General features: G+C 39.4%; 2 protein-coding genes across 2 annotated transcripts; one reads left to right on the plus strand and one right to left on the minus strand.

Annotated features, from left to right (window-relative positions):
• Positions 1 to 783: 783 nt before the first annotated feature.
• ptpn2a (protein tyrosine phosphatase non-receptor type 2a) lies at positions 784 to 10,012 on the minus strand. The gene is made up of 9 exons (XM_069656002.1): positions 9,840 to 10,012; positions 8,674 to 8,764; positions 8,471 to 8,571; positions 7,934 to 8,032; positions 6,615 to 6,752; positions 6,014 to 6,223; positions 3,824 to 3,988; positions 2,952 to 3,139; positions 784 to 1,820 (listed from the first exon to the last, which is right to left on the minus strand). The coding sequence occupies exons 1-9, from the start codon at positions 9,894 to 9,896 to the stop codon at positions 1,631 to 1,633; spliced, it is 1,239 nt and encodes a 412-aa protein (XP_069512103.1). The 5' UTR covers positions 9,897 to 10,012; the 3' UTR covers positions 784 to 1,630.
• A 1,066-nt stretch (positions 10,013 to 11,078) lies between these two features.
• On the plus strand, positions 11,079 to 20,988 carry seh1l (SEH1-like (S. cerevisiae)). The gene is made up of 9 exons (XM_069655773.1): positions 11,079 to 11,279; positions 11,624 to 11,674; positions 11,853 to 11,999; positions 12,218 to 12,429; positions 14,173 to 14,271; positions 14,390 to 14,530; positions 14,715 to 14,869; positions 17,537 to 17,690; positions 20,687 to 20,988. Exons 1-9 carry the CDS (start codon positions 11,169 to 11,171, stop codon positions 20,862 to 20,864), a joined length of 1,248 nt encoding a protein of 415 aa, XP_069511874.1. The 5' UTR covers positions 11,079 to 11,168; the 3' UTR covers positions 20,865 to 20,988.

Raw genomic sequence — 20,988 nt, forward strand, 5'->3', positions numbered from 1 at the left:
TTTGTGTTTTTCATGTTCTCACTGCACTTCAGCAGTGTACAAAAGTCCCCTGAAATCTAATGTGGAAAACAAGAATGAATGGAATGTTACGTTTAAATGTATCTCTTTTGGGATGAATAAGATCTGAGTAAAAGCAATGTCCATCAGTGGTAACTGGCCAATCATCTTCCCAGGCGTACGGAAATGCTAATGACACATCCACCTCCAGTTACTACAAACCACTCAATGCTGTTACCCATGTTAGGATACCTTGGAGCACACATTTTTTCATTAAACTCACTTCAAGGCACATTAAAAGCTATCTCAACCAGCAAACAAAAGGGTAAAGATGTATGTTGCCGTCACTATCCTCACTGGAATTTATGAAGTGCTCTGCTCCAACTTTTTAATTGCACTAATATAGCTTTTTATTGGTCCCAGTCGATTGAAAACCTGTTCCTTGATGCTATGGGTTCAAATTATGAAGTCACACGCAATGTGCGATGCTATCACTGTGTAATGCAGGTGTTAGTTATGTCAAAGATTCAACAGAAATTACATTCCACACATTTGGAGTACAAGGTTTTTCATTTAACAGCTTGTTTGGCTGTATTCTTCCAAGTCAGAACAGCCTTGCTTTGGTTTCCTCAAAAACAACAGTGGGATAACCTGAACACACACGCACGCACGCACGCGCGCACGCACACACGCACACGCACACGCACGCGCGCACGCACACACGCACACGCACGCGCGCACGCACACGCACACGCACACGCACACGCACACGCACACGCACACGCACACACACACACACACACACACACACACACACACACACACACACACACACACACACACACACACACACACACACACCCATCCAGTGGGTGAATACACGCTCTATGCGGTGAGGGACCAGACAGCTTATACAAAAAAAGATCTATGAAAAAATCGTGCTCATATAAGAGAAAATGAAAGGTTAACATTCTAGCAGAGTTTGAAACCTCAGCAAGGCAGCTCCCCATAAGGTGTCCAGTCACAAAAAATATATATCTGGCCATATCAGGATGCCCTGATGAATGTGAATGGAAGAACAAGTGGTGCACTGGAAAACCTCTAAATGCATGCATGAAATGCAAGTTTCATTACAGATTACAGAACAACATCAACAACAAAAAAATAGCTGACTTCTAGGCTCTACAGTCTTCCTATCTAAGGTTGGCTGGACAGTCAACACAAGCTATTTTGAAATGTAAAATATGTCCACAGATGATCAACACACCTGATCATTAAAAATAAAGAATGCAAAAACAAACCTGTTAGAATATATATTTTTTTGCTTTGTACTGCACCTTTAGTAAGTTTCTTTCAAAGCGATTTGCTATGATACAGTACATTCATCAACAGTGACAAGAAGAAAGGAAATAAAATCATCGTGCTGGCACCAAGATCCTGAGATGTTACTATATTTGTTAAGATCTTACATGAAAAATATACACACAATCATTTGATCTAGCGCTCCCGCATTTTGACCTTAAGAAATAAATACCCTCAGTTATGCACATATTACCATCCAAATCTACCTAGAGAAGTACCTAATCCCAGGTACTGGTGCAAAATAGGAGTCACTTATAAGTGACCGAGTGTTTCACTGGGAGTATATCCAGCACACCAGCAGGCCCACTGCCAAAGCTGCCCCAGCACCCACGTTGAGAAGGATGGGTCTCCAGTAGAGCCACTTCTCTCGTTTCCTCTCCGAGTCGGTCAGTCTCTGTTTCATCTGTTGGACCTTCTGTGTGGTGCTGGCAATCCTCTCCTCGCGGTGCCGCTTTCTGACACTGAAATAAGAGATGGTTAAGGGTAAGTAGTTAGCCAACAACAGTGTGAAAAAATTGCATCAGTCTTATGCTGCATTCGCATGGATTCAGGCAGATGGTAGACAGCAGATGGACAACACTCCCAGAATGGCAGGACGGCAAAATGAAACACGCCTGACGAGATGTTGCTATGGTGATGTTAAATAAACTATAATCAATACATTTATTTCATCATCATTTGATCTAATTATTGCTTATTTTTATTGATATTCTATTGCAAACATAAAATTATTGTTAGATTTCCCTTAAAACATAAGTGAATTCTTCCATTTACAATATGGATAGTGAAAGGAGAACTGCACTTTGTTTATCTGCGTCTGAAAAAAGAAACAACAAAAACAACAAAAAAACAAAAGCGCATGTGGTCATCAAGTGTAGGGTGCTGTTGAACCAAAATAATAATGTTCTTGTTGTCAAGATCGCCCATGTTTCTTGTTGTGATAGGGAGGTACATCACATCCAGCTGTAAATTCTGTTGCGGAGGATGGTAAAAAGTTAAAACAATTTTGACTTTGGATGGCAATGCCGTCTGCTGTTTCCGTTGCCGGGGATCTCTGCTGGCCTCACCACATTTAACAGTCCTGCTCTCATCCATTAAAATGACATCCGTTTGCCGTCTACTGTCTGCCTGTGCAGCTGATGTTCCAAAGAATAAAAGAGTGAAGGTATCAGTACAAACTCAACCTCATAGTTTGAAATAGTCATTTGCATTGATATTATAGGCAAAACAGAGCGTTGGTAAACAGCTAAACACCTCAACAGCGGTTGCCACAAAAGTTGGTTAAATGTATTATCTGTCAGTTAACCACAGATACCACATGATTGTTAGCTGAAAAAACAATGGCGGCCTATTTGGGCAAAAGGGACGTTAGTTTTCATCGTTCACAAATAAATGCCAGCATGGATGACAGCATGGATGTTATTTGATTATTTGGAAGCCAGAATGATATTGATGTCCTGTCTTAATCTTCCCTGATGTATGGCAGGTCTCGCTTTTTGCAAGGAGGCGCCAATTGGTGTGCCAAGTCTGCCAAATCGCCGCATTCACCAGCGTGGTAATGGACATTTAAGGAGTCATAAGTTGTTACTTACTGTCCAGAGTTTTCTGCGATGCTGTCTGGCTCCCCTGCAGGTAGGTGGTCTCCAGATGCAGTTTGTGGCTCCAGACAGGGTCCTGGCTGACCGTTAGGCCTGCTGTCGTTTAAGTGAGGTCTGGGGGGAGGTGGTGGAGGGGGCAGATCTGGCTCAAAGTCCTCTCTGGAAATCACTCTCTGCTTGTTCTGTTACAGAGGACAAGACAAAAAGACGTAACACAAGAAAAATTAAGTTTCGTCCCAACTTAGATAGATAGGGTACTCTACTTTTAAAGCAAGTTACTTCCCAACTAAGGAAACATTTTGGACATGTTTAGTCTCCCATAACCTCTACACCTGTCAATAAGTAAATGTCTTGATGGCCAAATTCTCCTTTGTGTTAATACAATTTTAGTTTAAAGTGTAAAAGTTAAGTCCTGGCACTGTGGTTGCTGGCACACAGTCACTTTGTGTAGTAGGTGTGTTGTGTGGGATGTCTTAAAGATACATCATTGATGGCAAATATATTACATTATAATAACACTAAAACAAAAAATCTATTTCCATAATATCCAGTTGTGAAGTTGAAATGGTGGCTAACTGAAATTTGTCCGAAAGAATCATTCCAAAAAACAAAAGGACAGAAGCATTGCTGCAGTTTTAAGCCAATTGCTCCTGATCATAGTTTTAAAAGTAAAACTGAAAGCTTGAAACAGTTACAGCTTCTGTATTATGGTTTCAGTAAGAGCCTCTATTCTGTTGCAATTTAGGTTTGCAGACTTTGGCATTCATCTGTCCAGTCTCAGCCATCAGAGTTTCACTGCCACTGGAGCTCACCAACAAGGTGTAAATCAGTTCATCACAGTCTAAACAGCCTTTTGACCAAGCTACCTTGGCTTCTGTGGTGTCAGTCAGGATGAGCCGGGCTCCCTCAATGACAGCCATGTAAGAGAAGCGGAGCTGGTCGGGGGTCTGAATCAGACCCATGCGGTATTCCCTCATGTCAAGGAGCACCTTCTGTATGTCCACTGATGATGGGTTTTTCCTCCTGGCCATCTGCAAAACAGATTAACATGTTTAGAATACAGATAAAAAGACTCTGCAGCTAAGCCTGTGTACTCACTAAATACTGAACCTATTCAGACAAGTTAGCCCAAGTTAATATCATGCTGACAATCATGCATGGTAATGTGAGGTTCAGGGTTTCTGTTTTAGGTTTTCATGAGTACACAGGGATCCCCTACCAAGCAGGTTACGAACTGAGAATAAGTATGGGCTAGTTCCCAGTCAGTTTGGTGTTTGTCATAATGTGCAACACATAGGATCTTGATCTTCTACACATGACCTGTAAAGGTGAGACAAGACTCATTTTCCTTTACATTTTTCCTTTAATAAATCAAACTGGGACATTATTATGGTACTTTTTAGGGCAGCGTAATAGGTTAAAGATTGTTGAGTACACAGCTGGCAGCTTTGACCATCTAAAAAGGGGAATATAAGGCTTAAAGCAACATTATGCAACTATTTGGTCACAAAATAGCGTACAAATCTTTAAGGTTTACACTGACGTGTAATTGAGATAATAATGCCTTTTGCGTTAGCACTCTGCACCCTGAACGCCTGTTCTTGCCCTATGTAACTTGTACAACTGAGTATGGGTACCATCTTTCTGGCAGAAAGCTATGGAGGCTAACATTTCCTGTTACTGGTCACAGCTCTATATTTTCAGTACAGGAATCTGAAAGACGCGAAGACTTTGATGAAGAAGTGGTGGAACAGGGGTAAATCTATAAAAACTTGAAGTTAATATGCATGCTGAACTTTAAAATTGGTCATGAAAAAGGTATCTCCGGAATCCCAGGGGGGAATAGAACTATTCAAAAATTCAAGCTATGGCAAAAGGAACTGAGACAGAATATGGAGAAAAAAGAATTCAGATCCTTTACTTAAAGCTCCTGTGAGGAGGTTTTTTCTGGTCATGAAACAGTTTCTGATTACTCTTATATGACCTATAAAAGCAAACCAGACCATCAGCGACAAGATTGATTTCTATATACTTATTTTTAATGTCTTAAACTGCTAGTGGGGGGTACAGACAGAGTGATTAACTGCACAGTGCCTTTGTTTATATTTTCCACAGCAAAGACTCACAGCAAGTAAAACACGACTGTTAAAGAAAGCAGGATGAGATTTTTTGTTAGAAACCACAACTTAAGCATGAACAGGACAAAATCAGCAAAGAGATCAGAGGTACAGCTTTGACCACAGGGGTTGCCAAAATCGACACAATCTGAAAGTTTGTAACACTACAGTAGAAGGTAACAGTACAACAACAAAGATCTCTTACAAGTCCTGCTTCCATAATCCTACTTATGTAACTGTACAGAAGTATTGTAAGCAAAATCTACTTTAAGTATCAAAGTTAAGGTACTTGTTCTGCCGAAGTACTTTTACCCTGTGACTAAGGTTGACAAAATGATCAATACTTCGAAACTTTTCTATACCATGTGTTTTATAAGGATACAATCTCTCATCATTTTTAAGTCCCATGATAACGAAAAGCACTGAAGCTTTTAAAAAATAAAAAAGGTCAATAGTCATATTTTCAACCCTAAGCTGCCAAGAGCAAAAGAGAGAGAGCGGTGGTGGCTGAGTGACATAAAGAGGAAGTTAAAAGTTACAATCACTGTAAATTAAAACTAGGCGGTGAAACAATGAAATATAATGTGGTTTTCTCATTGTTTCAAAGTAGTTACACTCACACGCCCACTAATACTGATGCATCAATGCTCGTAAAGCATTTACTGATGTCACCACTGACTGCAATAACCTTTTCAATTTTAAAATGGCAATCTTTTTTTTCTCCCTATTTCCAAGGTATCAACTGATGCCTGAAAATGCATCCAACATGCTGCAACGTCTCCCTTTATAGCTATTACTAAATAAGTAACTAATCTCATCCTGCTCTCTTGCCATAACTTGAAATTCTTGAGTAACATTTTAACTCTTTGTTGTCAATCTTAACAACTTGTCTCTTTCATGTTGCCTGTTTTTGGTGACATTCCCTCTCCCTGTTCTCACCAAGACCAGGCAGGTGTCAACCAGGGCAAAGGTCCCGGAGCGTCCAATCCCAGCGCTGCAGTGCACTACCGAGGGCCCGTGTTCTGGGCCCAATGAGCCAGACTCCCGAACCTTGAAGAGGAAGTTTAGGAAAGAGGCGGGAGATTCTGGGACACCAAAGTCAGGCCACGTCGTGTAGTGAAAGTGGTAAATCTCCCTGGATTCCCTCGTCTACAACAGAAGATATGCAATGTCAGCCATGATTGGATCATTGTATAGACAAGGTTCTGCATGACTGGGCTGATTTGTCACTATGAAAACATCAGCCACCACATGAATTCATACAATTTATCATCTTCATACATGCTGTGTATGCTCCGTTTTTACAATACTAAATACCATTTAAAATAATACAAATTAGGAGAGTTAAATTATCAGGACCAGTGGCAGCTGCCCTTAAAATGGAGTCAAAATGAAGTTACACAAGTTAAAAATTATTCTCTAATACATTAACAGACCAGACACACAGCAGTTTTCATCTCACAAAATATCATCTCTGAAATTACACCACTCAGCTTCTAAAAAAAAAGTGATTATCTAATAATCTGCCTCTCACGCTCACCATTGTGTTTTGCAGTTCTAGGACTCGGATTGTGTAATAGGATTGGTCCTCCTCAGAAAGTAGCCTGACAACAAACCCCGTGTCTGTGAAAGACATCTGTAGCTCCTCTGTGGTGGGCCAGTACTGTGCACACTTTTCCTGTTAGGACAAAAATAAATTTTGTCTTCAGAAGACACATAGTCCAAGTTGTGTGGTGGTGAATCAGGACTCATTTAGAATTAATGCACACTGATTGAATCCTTTAAACAAAGTGACCCCGCTGTGTCACAGTATTTATTTATAAGGGATTGAATTCATGGAATGTATCTTTATCATGAAATACTACTACCAATGTAAAAGAAAGTGTGATGTACACACAGCACTTTTAATTTACTCTTATCCTCAGAGTCAATATAGCCAATAGTACTGTGATATTAACCTCCATTGGACTTGTTTCCACAACTCAAAAAAAGCTGTTTCCGTGAAAGATCTAACTGACTTTAACCCTAACCCTAACAACTACAGTATAATAAGACTGTAAAAGTTCCTATATATCTGAAAACATACCTAGAGAGGATCCTAGGAATGACAAATAAGAAAGTTGATGAAGAGTTGTTGTTGTGGAACGTGTAGAGAAAAGCAGCAGATAGCTAGAATAAATATTTTTTTCAAAATACAATTCCGCTCTGCAAGCACTTATAAATAATATTCAAATACAGTGAGATTATTTTTTTCTCCCGTGGATATAAGAAGAAAACAGTTTTCAGATGTTTTTGTATTAAAGCCATTTTCAGACCAAAAGGTAAACAAATTTCTGCTTGATGCCTCTCAATCGGTCTGTGGGGAGTTTCAGTTTCAATGCATCTAGCAAGTCGGCTTAAATCTGTCCTGCTGCCGTATTAACACAAAACAAAAATATTTAATGTGATGTAATTACAATAAACGGGTAGAAAGAAAACATAATTAATTACATCGTGATGGAGATTTGTAAAGAAAGTTACAAAATCAAGCGTTGTTCAAAAGACAACAACCCTAAATTACTTGTTATTCCAAATGGTGTTCAGATCATCCCTCTCTGTTTAAAAAAAATCAACTTGGGCCTTGTCTGAAAGTATTCACTTATTTGCATTGATTTTCTAGTTCATCATGCTGCACAAAAAATTGAATTCGTTTTTTGGTCTGAAGACGCGTTAACAAAGTTCTTGTGTAGCAAGAATGTCTAAAGCTAATATCACGAACAAGAATTGACACCTAGAAAAATGTCTGTTAGAACATTACAGTACAAAAGGCAACAAGGGGGTTTAAGAATTCAGTGTGTGCAGGTGCTAAAGTGTACTCACAGATCCCTTTTCAATTACTCTGTTGAGCATTATAACTGCTTTGGAACACTGCTGCCAAATCATCAGCCAGAAATGACCACAGGTATTCCTCAAAGGCCCCTGTGAAAGTAAAAGGGAAAAAAATAACATAGAAAAAAAATACTTTGGCCAGATCCATTCCCAAATGCAAATTAATCTGGAATCTCTCAGTTCATTTCTGATTTCCAATGGGCATCATCAATGGGCTCTGACCAAAAGGTCTCCTTACAGCCAATTAGAGGAAAGAAATGTGTGATGTAGCAGGAGGTGGCTTTGCTAGTGTTCTGTTGCCACATACAGATAGCCACTGATTCAAACTAATACAAAGGTGTTGACATAATTTAGTTGCCAACACGTACCATTTGGTACATAATGTCAAGTACCATCCAGTTTATTAAATACTGAAGCAATAGGGGATTTAAATGTTCCATATAAGCAGCAGTCATCTTGGTTGTATACAAATAGAGGCCTCAACTGCGTACACCCATTGACATTTACATTGCTCGTACTAAAACGTACCTGAGAAAGAATGTAAGCTCTTTGGGCTTCTTCCTCCATGACTAAACTTGCATTGATGTAGTCATTTTCAGAGTTTTCAAGTTTTACACGACTGTGATCATCTGAAACCAGATGAAAGATCATAGAGGAATTACATAATCACAAAGATGCAATTTGCAATGATACACATTTTGACTAATAACCTTATTCATCATACGACTCACATGGGCTGACATCTCTGTAGCGGTTCAAATTCCGATTCACTGGAAGTTTTGCCACTTTGTAAGGATATTCACTGGCTTGGTTGCGAATCTCCTGTTGGAGACAAAAAGACAAGTAGAAAGTTGTCTGTGACATACTAGTGATGGAAGACATGATGTGAGATAAAGTTGTGCATAGTTGTATAAACATACACTCTTTAATACAATGTCTGTGTCCTGTGTTGGAAAAACAACACAGGACAGCGATTCTTTTCATAATCTGTATTAGGTGCGGCCAAGAAAATGTCCAAGCCTCAGCTGTTTCTTTTTCACAGATACATACAGATACAACATAAAGTATAATACTTATAAAAAATAAGAGCTACCCAACTACAAAACTAAACTTTGACAGACACCAGAGGAGTTTCAACATTTGAGTAAACATGGGGGAAACAAACCCCCTTCTCAGGGTGTTGAAATTACCTTGAATTCCATCACTTCTCAGTAAAACTGTAAACTGGATGCTGTGGTAAGCGAGTGACTGAGGTACTATTTCTTGCATGAAATTCTTATAAATACATTTATTTTCTCTAGCAAGCACAAAATGTTTTCCTAATAGCAGCTCAGGACAATGTTGCACTGAAACTTTAAAAGAGGGTAACCGTTGGCTATAAAACATCTCTAAAAAAAATGTTATCCTCTACTTAGTGGTTTCATACCGTATTACGAAATCAAAGGCAAAATTAAACCGGATCAGAAATATTATAAACTAAATGCTGGGCTCTCTTAGACAGCTGGTGGTGAAACACATGCGCTTTTCTCTGGAAGTCCTGAACAGTTCTCAGAAACTGCAGCTGACGTCTGCTAGCGTCAGCCAGCATTAGCAAACTGAGCTCAACTGTGAGGACTGTGCCGCTGCACGTTTTCTAGCTACGGAAGTCAGCGACTACTAGCGCGCGCTGCTAAGTTACTTTCTCATTCGTCTTCACTAAGTACATAGCCCCATGTTTTGGCTCTACGCAGTGTGGTGAAGTCTGTTATTAACACAACAAAATGATTCGCAAAAAGCTAAAAGTGACCAAATATTTATGAAGGAGTCAAACGGGTAGCTATCAAATTAGCTGACTAAAGCTAAGTAAGTTAGCAACCGATCGTCATAGAAACACGAGAGGCCCAGTGTCACTACTTACATTGTAAAGGTTTTGCCATCTCCCGGACGAATCAATGTCTTCAAATTCTTGCTCCATTATATCGTAATAAGTGCCCCGAGACACTCGCTGGATGATCAGACAGTGTTTGCGGCGCTGTTCACAAGTTACTCCTTTCTATAAGCCATCTGAACAGCAGTCTGTGTAACCCTGGGAATCCCTGCGGGGAGTCTGCTGCTCCTGCACAGTACTGCATGCACGCTGACTGACTTGGGTTGCCAGTTACGTGTTTATCTCAACCAACCAAAGAATAAATAACAACCATTTGAGCCACTTACTTTTATTTGCATAGTTATTGTATGTATCGGCATAAGTCTTTCAGTAAAGTTTTTCATACCCGCGCTAAGTTTGTTGAAGCAAGCGGAATTATATACAATATCTAAAAATGTGTGCATTTTCTTTTCACTTTATACAACGAGCACAATTTAAAAAACATAAATTGGTAACAGTGTTATGTGCAAATGTTACAATTATTTACGTTTAGACTGTCGTCTAAAGTATGCAATATGAGTGACAAATTAAATCCAGGTATATCCTAACCTGGCAACCCCTTTAGGGTAAAACTGTAACGATACACTGTATTTACCTGCTTACTAGTACAAACATGATAGCTTTACGTTTTAATATTTTTTGAACTTATATTATGGTTATTTGACATGAAAGGTTTAAAAATTAAAGTTATCATAAATTACTTTATAAAATATTTACTTACAATTGGTTTGAATGCGACACAGGATTAAATAGTAAATTATGTAATAAAAGGAAACAGTAGAGCATGTTACTATTTACTGTCAAAAGTATGAGGCTGAGAGGTTATTGGTTATGAGACTGAATGAAATTACGATGAAATTGGATTTATATGATATTTTACAAAGTAATTCTGGTGATAAAGATAATAGTTTTTTTTTACGGTATTAAAAAGGACTAGTTTGAAAGACAGAATATAATTACTATCTTTGTTTTATTTATTTATTTATTTTTTAAATAGAAAATAAACAGTAAAATCCCGATCCACACTCCATTCCAATTGGTGGCGATAATGCACCATAAAGTTGTTTGCCAACCGCCAATAAAACAAAAGGAAGAAGAAGAAGAAGAAGGAGAAGAAGAAAAGAAACAGAAGAAAAAGAAGAAGAAGGTTTGAAGGCGCCCCCTTGTGGTGTACATACTTACTGCACACTCTACGCGGACCCGCCAAGCACAAGCACACTCACTCACACACACACACACGAACACGAACACGAACAAACAAGTGGACACATGACAATTTAGCTAGGAAGCTAATGTTGCTGGCATATTATAGTTGAAATCATGTTTGTAGCGCGTAGTATCGCAGCAGACCACAAAGATCTAATTCACGATGTGTCGTATGATTTTCACGGCCGGAGAATGGCCACTTGCTCCAGTGACCAAAGTGTCAAGGTAACGTAACTAAGTATGAAATGTGCATTACTTTGCTCATGTTAGCGTTAGCTGTCAAGCCTAGGTTGCTAGCATTAGCTACATTATCAACTTCCTTAGTTCACTGCTGTATTTACCGACCCTTATTGTTCAGTTATTAAAATACATAATATGTCGTAATTTTCTAAATCTTTGGCTTATTCTGGCTATCGGAGGCAGCTTCCTCCTTTTGAATTAGGTTAGTTTGCTAGCTACGGTGCCTGTAGCATACAAGCTAAGGTGGCTGCAGTTGGGTCTAAATAACGTTTTAATTTAAACTTTTGCATAGTACAGTAACAATTGCTGCACATCTTGTTTTCTTTCAGGTTTGGGACAAAAGTGAGAATGGAGAGTGGCACTGCACAGCCAGCTGGAAGGTACCAGTAGGAACTAACTGCTACTGCTTGTTCCGTTTTCACTTGTCAAGGCTTTCCTGGTCAAATAGCACTTTGTCATAAGGACAAGGACAAAAGCATAAGGACATATTGCATTTGTGCATTTGCCTTAAACTGGTGTTGGGCTTTATTGACTAAAGCTCATTTCTTATCCGTGCAGACACACAGTGGATCGGTGTGGAGAGTGACGTGGGCTCATCCAGAATTTGGCCAGGTTTTGGCCTCCTGCTCCTTCGACAGGACAGCTGCTGTCTGGGAAGAGATTGTAGGGGAGTCAAATGACAAGCAGAGAGGACTGAGCCACTGGGTAGGTGAAACTAAAATTAGCACAATACACTTCACAAACATGTATTTCTTAAACAAAGACAGCTCACCAGTTCAGTTACTATTGCAGCATTAAGACTGATCATACCCAGTAACTTGTGATTATGGTAGTGAACCCCACTAACACAGAATGTGTCAGTTTGCTATAGTTTTCTGTTTGATACAAAAACTGAAACAAGCATTCAATGCTTTTCTGTTCAGATAAAGAGAACCACACTGGTGGACAGTAGAACTTCAGTGACTGATGTGAAGTTTGCCCCGAAACACATGGGCCTGATGCTCACCACCTGTTCTGCGGACGGAGTGGTGAGGATCTACGAAGCTCCTGATGTGATGAACCTGAGTCAGTGGTCCCTGCAGCACGAGATCTCCTGCAAGCTGAGCTGCAGCTGTATCTCTTGGAACCCCTCAAGGTTAGACTGTGAGTTTCTTTTCTATCAAAAACTGTTGTGACATTAAAATGTACAGAGGATTCCCAGCCTGAGCTTTATTGTATTTTTTGTTGTAAGGTGTAGCTAAATCAATTAATTTATAATAATAACCTTTATTTAATCAGGTAAGTCCCATTGAGATCAAGATCTCATTTTTAAGAGAGACCTGAGTACATAATAGTACAATAAAACATAAAACACCATAATAAGTATAATACAATGAAAGCCATACAAAGAATAAAGGTAAATTAAAACGAGTTAAAGAAGTTTAAAACAATCACAACTGAGATCAATCAGACTTTTGAGAAGATTTCTGAATTGACCCATTGGAAACAGAGTGTCAAGCTTTAAGGTGCACTGTAATTTGTTCCAAGCATTCGGTGCGAAGAATTTAAAAGCAGTCTTTCCTAGTTCACTGTGAACTCTGGGGACATGCAGCACTAACCAGTCCTGTGAATGAGTATTATGTTTTGCAACTCTCCATCCAAGAAGGGATGACAAATAAAGAGGCAATTTTTTAAAGAAGCCCTTTATAAATAAATAAAAGCAAATGCTGGTCTCTTCTAATCGAAAGAGAAGGCCAACCCACATTTTGATATAAAAGGCAGTGATGGGTGCCATAGTTGTCCCCAGTTATAAATCTAAGGGCTGAGTGGTAGACAACATTTAAGTCTGCAAGAGTGGATGTTGCCACATGTCTGTAGATAACATCCCCATAGTCCAGCACTGAAAGAAAGGTTGCTTCCACAATCCTCTTTCTACAAGGCAGAGGGAAACAAGACTTCTTTCTGTATAAGAAGCCAAGCTTACATTTTTTTGTGAGTGCATCAATATGGGGTTTGAATGTGAATTTGTTATCAACCCAGATGCCAAGATATTTATATTGGCAGAAACGTAACTGGCAACAGTTTTAATAATTGATTTATTGTTTCAGTTATTGTTTAATTAAGCAAGGAATACGATTTGATGTTTTCGGGAAATTGAAGAGAATCTTTCATATAATATTTTTGCTGACATAAAGCATTAATGAACCTGGTTCATGTAGTTGTATGAGTAGTCCCGTGGGCTCATGTTTCTTAACTTCATGGTGTATATTTATGTGACTCTTCATAGTTGCAATAGATTGTATACGGGACTGATATTCGTTAAATTCGCAGATTACTTTTTTTGCAATATTACTTAGAATCAGGTTTAAATGTTACATAAATGTCTACCAAAACTGTGAAACTAAATTAAGCTCTATCCAAAGCACCAGTGATGTTTGAAGCTGCAGATGTCATCAGTCGTGACATTCTAGCTTTGATACAAGCTCCGAAACACGGTATTGAAATGTCTGTACAAGCTTTGGAGTGTTGGTATTGAGTAGCTACAACACAACATACGATCAGTGACCAGTTTATTCAAGTCCTCCTTGCTAAGGTAATATAATTTAATACAACAATTCTGCATAAATCCTGCAGACATTAACATTATAATGTTCCTTTTGTGTTTAGACAGTTTTGTATATTTACTGTATGTATGTGTTACTTTTATTGCTCTACCTTTTAAACTCTCTGGCAGATCAGTGTTAACTCATTAACATACAAAACTATGACCAGCGACCTCTGAACAGCCTGTTAAGGTGGCTTCACACTGTCTGGGCAGTTTGCAGTCGTCTTTTAGATAACACCGTCTAGTTTGAGTATCTGTGAGTGTAATTTTGTCTTATTTATCCCTACCACCCAGCTCTCGTGCCCACCCGCCAATGTTTGCAGTGGGGAGTGACGACAGTAGTGTAACATACGGTGGCAAAGTTCAGATTTATGAGTATAATGAAAACACAAGGTGAGTAATTCTATAGTTTTGTGTATGACACTCTTTTATACATTTAATAATATAAATGCAATGAAAACTTCTTGATAAAAATAATATGTTTTTTATGGTTTTGTTTTAATTTTCAAAGGAAATATGCTAAAGCAGAGACACTGATGACCGTTACTGATGCAGTTCATGATATTGCGTTTGCTCCAAACCTGGGAAGGTCATTCCACGTGCTCGCTATAGCAACAAAAGATGTCAGAATCTTTAAGCTTGTTCCTATGAGGTGACAAAGTCCGTTTTTTCCCTCTGTACAGTCAGAGTTGACATATGCAGCAGTAATGTCATTTACATTTCATGCAGGCTTCTTATTTATTTTTTTAAAGATGCTTGAAACTGTTAAAAAATGACAATAGTGATAACCTACCACTGTGTTAATTAACTTTCTGTAACTTGCAACCATCTGTCAGGAAGGAAAGCACGTCTTCGGGGCCCACCAAGTTCGAGGTGCAGATTGTGGCTCAGTTTGACAACCACAACTCCCAGGTGTGGCGTGTGAGCTGGAACATCACCAGCACTCTGCTGGCCTCTTCCGGGGATGATGGTTGCGTTCGCCTCTGGAAAGGTAGTTATTTTGTTTATCTGTCTTCTTTTCATTATAGTTACAGCAATACTGGAAGTTGTTTTATGTAAACAGTGGCTCTCACTTGTATTAAGTAACTTGGCAGATGCATTGTTGGTATCAGTCTATTTTAAAATGATGACACAGTCAATCAGTTTTCACAAACCGAGATGAGTTAATGTAATTAATTGTAATTCTCTCTTTTGTTGGGGTGATACAGGCGCTCAATGCATCAATCTATGTAGTGTGAAATAATTTGTCAACTGATTTAGTGTCGTTAGTTTTTGCTTTTATTTATTATTTTGATGCTAGTAAGTACAAATTAATAGAATTCTGTTTAGAGTTCAGGTTTTCACAGGTCAAAAAGGCCGACCTGAACTCTTACGTAGCTCGTACAGAGATTCAACTGGACATTTTGAACATACATGAATATATCTGTTAATTATAACTATATCATATCATACACAAGTTTCCATCCATCCATCCATGATCCATACCGCTTATCCTGTTCAGGGTCGCGGGGGGCTGGAGCCTATCCCAGCTGCCATTGGGCGAAGGGCGGGGTACACCCTGGACTGGTCGCCAGTCAATCACAGGGCCGAAACATAGAGACAGACAACCTTTCGCACTCACACCCACACCTATGGGCAATTTAGAGTCACCAATTAACCTTACAAGCATGTCTTAGGACTGTGGGAGGAAGCCGGAGACCCTGGAGGGAACCCACGCATGCAAGAGGAGAACATGCAAACTCCGCACAGAAAGGCCCCCCTTGCCCAAACCGGGGTTTGAACCAGTGATCTTCTAGCTGTGAGGCAGCAGTGCTTACCACTGCACCAATGTGTAGCCCCATACACAAGTTTAACATTACATTTTCACAAGAAACAAAAAATGTATTGGGGACCCATTCGATTTCCCAGGGATCCACTCAAGTCAGCACCAGTGGGTTCCGGGGACTCGCTACATTGAAATCACTTCATGTTCAACATGTTTCAGATGTTCAATTTATCTTGTTCTATTGTCATTATTTTGTTGTTGGGGAATGAGCTGCAGAGATGTGCCTGTCGAGCCATAACAGTCCTCCATATATAATATACCAAACACAACTTACCTTCTTAATCTTTTCAGCCAGTTTTTATGAAGGAGGCAGAAACAGAACGTGATCTGCTAGTTTTGATCCCTTTATATAAATTGTCTTTTAACGTCTTGTTCACCTCAGTGAAGAGCTGAAGAACCCATCTTTCCTCCACTCCTGTGCCTCTGACTCGCTGCTGCTCGACTTTTTCACCTTACTTTTGCTCTTATAATCAGATCCTCTATCCGCTTAAAGGGCCAGTTTGCCGATTTTCAACATCAGTCCTGTCATGGTATTATGTGGAGCTAATGCCATTATGGTAGAAAAAAAATGCAATTTGGCTCTTTGCCTTTGGAGGACGCTATACGCCTCTCCAATGGGCCCTGGAATACCTCCGCAAGACTACGTAAAACGCGTCATCTGGCGGAGGCCAGGGAGCTTGCTAAACTACACTTCCTCATCTAGGATGCCCGCCTCCGAGTCCGATGTCACGTCTCGTTCAAAATAATCAGGTTTGAAATGTAGACTGTGGACCTGAATATCTCTTAGATGATCCTCCAGTATATTCTCATCGTATTTCGGATTCTGTACCCCTCAGAGCTATTGCCTGCAGCGAAACAGTAGTTTTTCACTCCCGCATCTCTCGCTGGGACGTTCTTTTCAGAGGGAGGGGCGCAATGCTTGCTGGTTGTTGTAGGAATGTAGAAACCACAAGCTGTTTGTACAACTTTCTCCACAGCTATACCGCCAATTTAAATATTATTGCTTCTATCAATTACACTAGCTTTGACTGACAGTGGCTTTTTCCATGGGCGAATTGCTCCTTTAATTATCACACGTTGAACACACGGCACTTATGTTTCTTTCGTCATCCCTGCTGATCACGTCTTCTCAGATGCACTTGGGCTTTACACATAATGACCTCTGACCAATGCTAATAGAACATGACTAAACCTGATTAACAATAATAAAACTTACACCCTTTGGGATACAGTGTTTTATGGACCAGGTAGTTCTGTGAAGACCCTTACTTCAGAATGACAAAAACACAGTAGAAAAAATACATTTGCTATGTATATGTGTGTATGTGTCTGTTGTTGTTCATGTAACAAGGACATATGTTGTTCATGTAACAAGGACATATGTTGTTGTGGTAACAAGAACATATGTTGTTGTTGCTCTCTTTGCCTGTCTCTATCCTGCATCTCCTTCTATCCCATTTTCGGCCCATCCAGTCGAGGCAGATGGCTGTTCAACATGAGTCTGGTTCTGCTCGAGGTTTCTGCCTGTTAAAAGGAAGTTTTTCTGCCAATGTGCCGAATTGCTAAGTGCTACTCTTACGCTACTCATGGTGATTCATGTTGGGCCTCTCTTTAAATAACTTAACAAAGAGTCGGTCTAGACCTGCTCTTTCTGTAAAGTGTCTCGAGATAACTCTGGTTATGATTTGGCGCTATACAACAAAAAGTTGATTGATTGATTGATTGATTGATATGTGCAAATATATACTGTATTTCCACTATGTTTGTATTTAGGTAAAATTAGAATAAATATCATTGTGAGCACTAATTGTCACATTCTTTGTCCCTTTGCAGCTAACTACATGGACAACTGGAAGTGCACAGGCATCCTAAAGGGAGACGGCAGCCCACTCACTGGCTCGTCTGGTCAGCCCACAGCCATGAGCACTGTGGTGGGCTCCTCAGTTCAGACCTCTCAGAATGCCCTGAACGGGATGTCTGCAGGAAGGTAGGTGGTGTGGTGCTTCTGATGCCACTCACCCATTCCAACCCAAGCCTGCCAGAACTGACAACTTACTATTCCTCACACTGACTGGGACTGCAGCTGCTCACTGACAAACTCTCCAGGCTCGCACTTATCAAATATTGCACTCCTGCAAAGAGCTTGGCTTCCAGCACACAGGTTGGCGGCATAAAGCCTGTGAAGTTGGATGTTTTGTGTGATCTTCTCATGATTTTTACTGCTGCATGTTGTAAGAGTGGTTTCGTGTTCCCACGTTGCATTGTTAGAGTTAGGGCTAAACATTTTCATGACATAAAAAGTCAAATAAACCTGTTCATGTAAATTTGATATGTGACTTTTATTTCAAACAGAAACCATTGTGTTTGTTAACAATATTTAGGAAACAATAAGGGATTTGATTAGCTTAGTCTACTGCACCTCAATTATATCAATTAAAATTATTTTAAGTCAAATCAAAGCTCATTTCACTTGATTGTATCCTCGAGCAACTCTTGCCAAACTCTTTGCAGAGCTGAAGCACAGCTTAAATGAACCTCATTAACACACTGTAATAACATCAGAAATATTATTAATACAGCCAGTGACTAAACTGTTACTTTTGAAAAAAGATATAACACATTTGTTCCTTGACAGATGAAACACTGAATTAATTGGCAATAATCATCCTTTCTCTATTAATTATACTCAGGGACTTTGTTCATCAAGTCTTACTTGATCTGTCATAACCAGTAACGCTTAGTAGCTTGTTTTAGTTACATCTTATGTAGAAATTGCCATGTTAAGGACATGTTTGTGACAGTTACATAATGTTTAGCCATTCACCATTATTACATTCCACATTTGTCACTTTTTGCCACAGTGTAGTCTGTTTGGCAAAAGTTACATAGCCCCGCTTTAAAATACGGATTATAGATGAGCAGGTATAATGATTTGATGTTGTGTGAAAGAGAGAGTAAAATGCAGATGGACAAACGGTGTTTGAGTTTATACTGTTGTGTTATCAGAGTCAGTAGGTGGCTGTATTTATGTTCAACTTAACACCCTCTTACTTAACCTGTATTTATCATGCTTGTTGTTTTTGAGTCACTTCTAACCTGAGTAAAAAAAGATCTGTGTACTGTGTGACAATCTGTTGAAAAACTCTGTAACCAAATTTGATTGTTTAGTACATTTTGCAAAGTTAATTGCATAACAGTCATTGATGACACCAAAGACAGAGGTGGGGATTGTTGAAGTAATGTGGTATTGTACTGCTTGTTGCATGCAGGATTGGCAAGAGAGCTCCCTTTGCCCCTCCCCTGCGCCAGCTGACCTCTCCAAAGATATACCAGCATCCTGCATATTACTAATGTCCAATCTGCATCAGCTGCCAATTTCTCTTCTGTCAATGCATTTGAAATGAATGAGTTGTGTCTGCGCTGAATATGTAGATCAACCATTTTAAGGAGCAGTGTGTAAGATTAGTGACATCTAGTGGTTAAGTTGAAGATTGCAAGCATTAAGGAGAACTCACTGTGGCCACATCAAACGTGATAGGCCTGCTCAAGGACCATTGTTTGGTTTGTCTTTTCTAGGCTACTGATAAATCATGGCAGTGCAACATGGCAGACTTTGATATGACCCGCTCATGTATGTACTTGTTTTTTTTAAGACTGGGATACAGTGCTGTCACTCATGAAGATGATGAATTTTTGTTTGTAAAACTTTCCTTGACCTGAGAGGAAGCGATTTAAGAGTCAGCACAACGTGCAGTCTATGGGCCGGGGGAAGCTTGCGGCTTGGGACAGAGGGAAAAACACTACTGCACATATTCATTAGGTTGGAAACCCAAGTTAAAAGCGTTTGTGGAAGCTAACAATTCTTATAAAACTCTTTTTAGAGTCTTATGAATATGGTCCAGTATCCTAGTCTTAATAATGCATCCACAGTAGTGATGCATTACAGCTCTTTAGAAGGAGAGCTATCTCTTGTCTCCAACTTTTCTCTGTTGTTTTCAACATTCTTTTTGGGGGCGGGGGTTAACATTATGCTAAGACATTAATAAACTAAAAATAATTGAGAGGGGAGTAGATTACTTCTTTTTTCTTCTTGTGCTTATCTGTGGTTGTTGATCCAGCTTTGAGATGCGTTACAGCCACCAACTGGACAAGAGGGCTGGGAAGCTGTAAAATTTGGGCACAATGACAAAACTAACAGATCTCAAGTGTGAATCATTCCGACCCGTTTCTTTCGAAGAGCCATTTTAACATATGAAGAACTCATTCTAAGGTAACGACGAAAATTATTCTTACTTTAAAATAAGAAAATGAATAAATTATTTTCAATTTCTGTAAGCAACTTTGCCAATAGATTCCAAAATCTTATACACTGAACCTCAATGGGTTCTTTTTTGGCTTAAAGACGGATGTATCTACTTTTAAGACCTCTACTTTGTTTTGATTACAACGTGGTTTGTCGATGGTTTACCCTTTTAATTACACAGCACACACACCTTTAAAAAGAGCTTTAACACTATATCTCTCTGCCATTTTCTTCTGCCTTCTAATTCGGTTTCTCAAGCATGCGTGTATTCTTTTTCCTTTTACGCACATCTCTTATGTGACTCATCATGTCCCAACTGAATACTGGGGTATAACTGGTGAAGATAGGTAAGATATGTTATGGCATAAAAACTGCAGTTTTTCATTCTGTTCATTCCGTCACAGGTTCCACATGGCTTTGATTTCAATAAGGTGATTGCCAGTGGTTCATCTATTTCAGTTGAATGACACCTACATCTTTACAAAAAACATAATCACTAAACTATCGGCCCTTCACTTCTTACCTATTTTTGGTTCTAGAGAATGCATGCATTATTTAATCTTTTTAATCTCTCATTCCTACTTCCTTTTATGTGTTCCCCTCTGTATCCCACTGTCATCGTCTCCTCCCTGTCCATGTATTTGTTGGTTCGTCTTCTTCCATTTTTTTTGTTGCTTCAGGTATTTCTTTCCACCTCTGGATCCTCCCAGAGCAGGGACCAGGTACGGTCACCTGTTGCCTCCCTCCTCCCTAATAGAGCACTGTGATGTTGAGCCTATTCAGCCTCAGCAACAGGCTCTTCCTCACAGACTCTCCTCTAGAGCACTGCTGCCCTTACCAGAGGCTGAAGGGCAGTGATTTGGGGGTGTTTTAGCTGAAACATGTTATCTTTTTCACTTGCATAAATTATATACAATAGAATAAAATAGAATAGAAAGGGTATTGTATAACGTTTCTGAGATTTTGTAATTATATTGCCAAG

This window comes from Semicossyphus pulcher, unplaced genomic scaffold (assembly GCF_022749685.1).
Source record: "Semicossyphus pulcher isolate SPU_LCO1_2020_fin unplaced genomic scaffold, fSemPul1.0.p SCAF_9, whole genome shotgun sequence".
NCBI classification, from domain to species: Eukaryota; Metazoa; Chordata; class Actinopteri; order Labriformes; family Labridae; genus Semicossyphus; species Semicossyphus pulcher.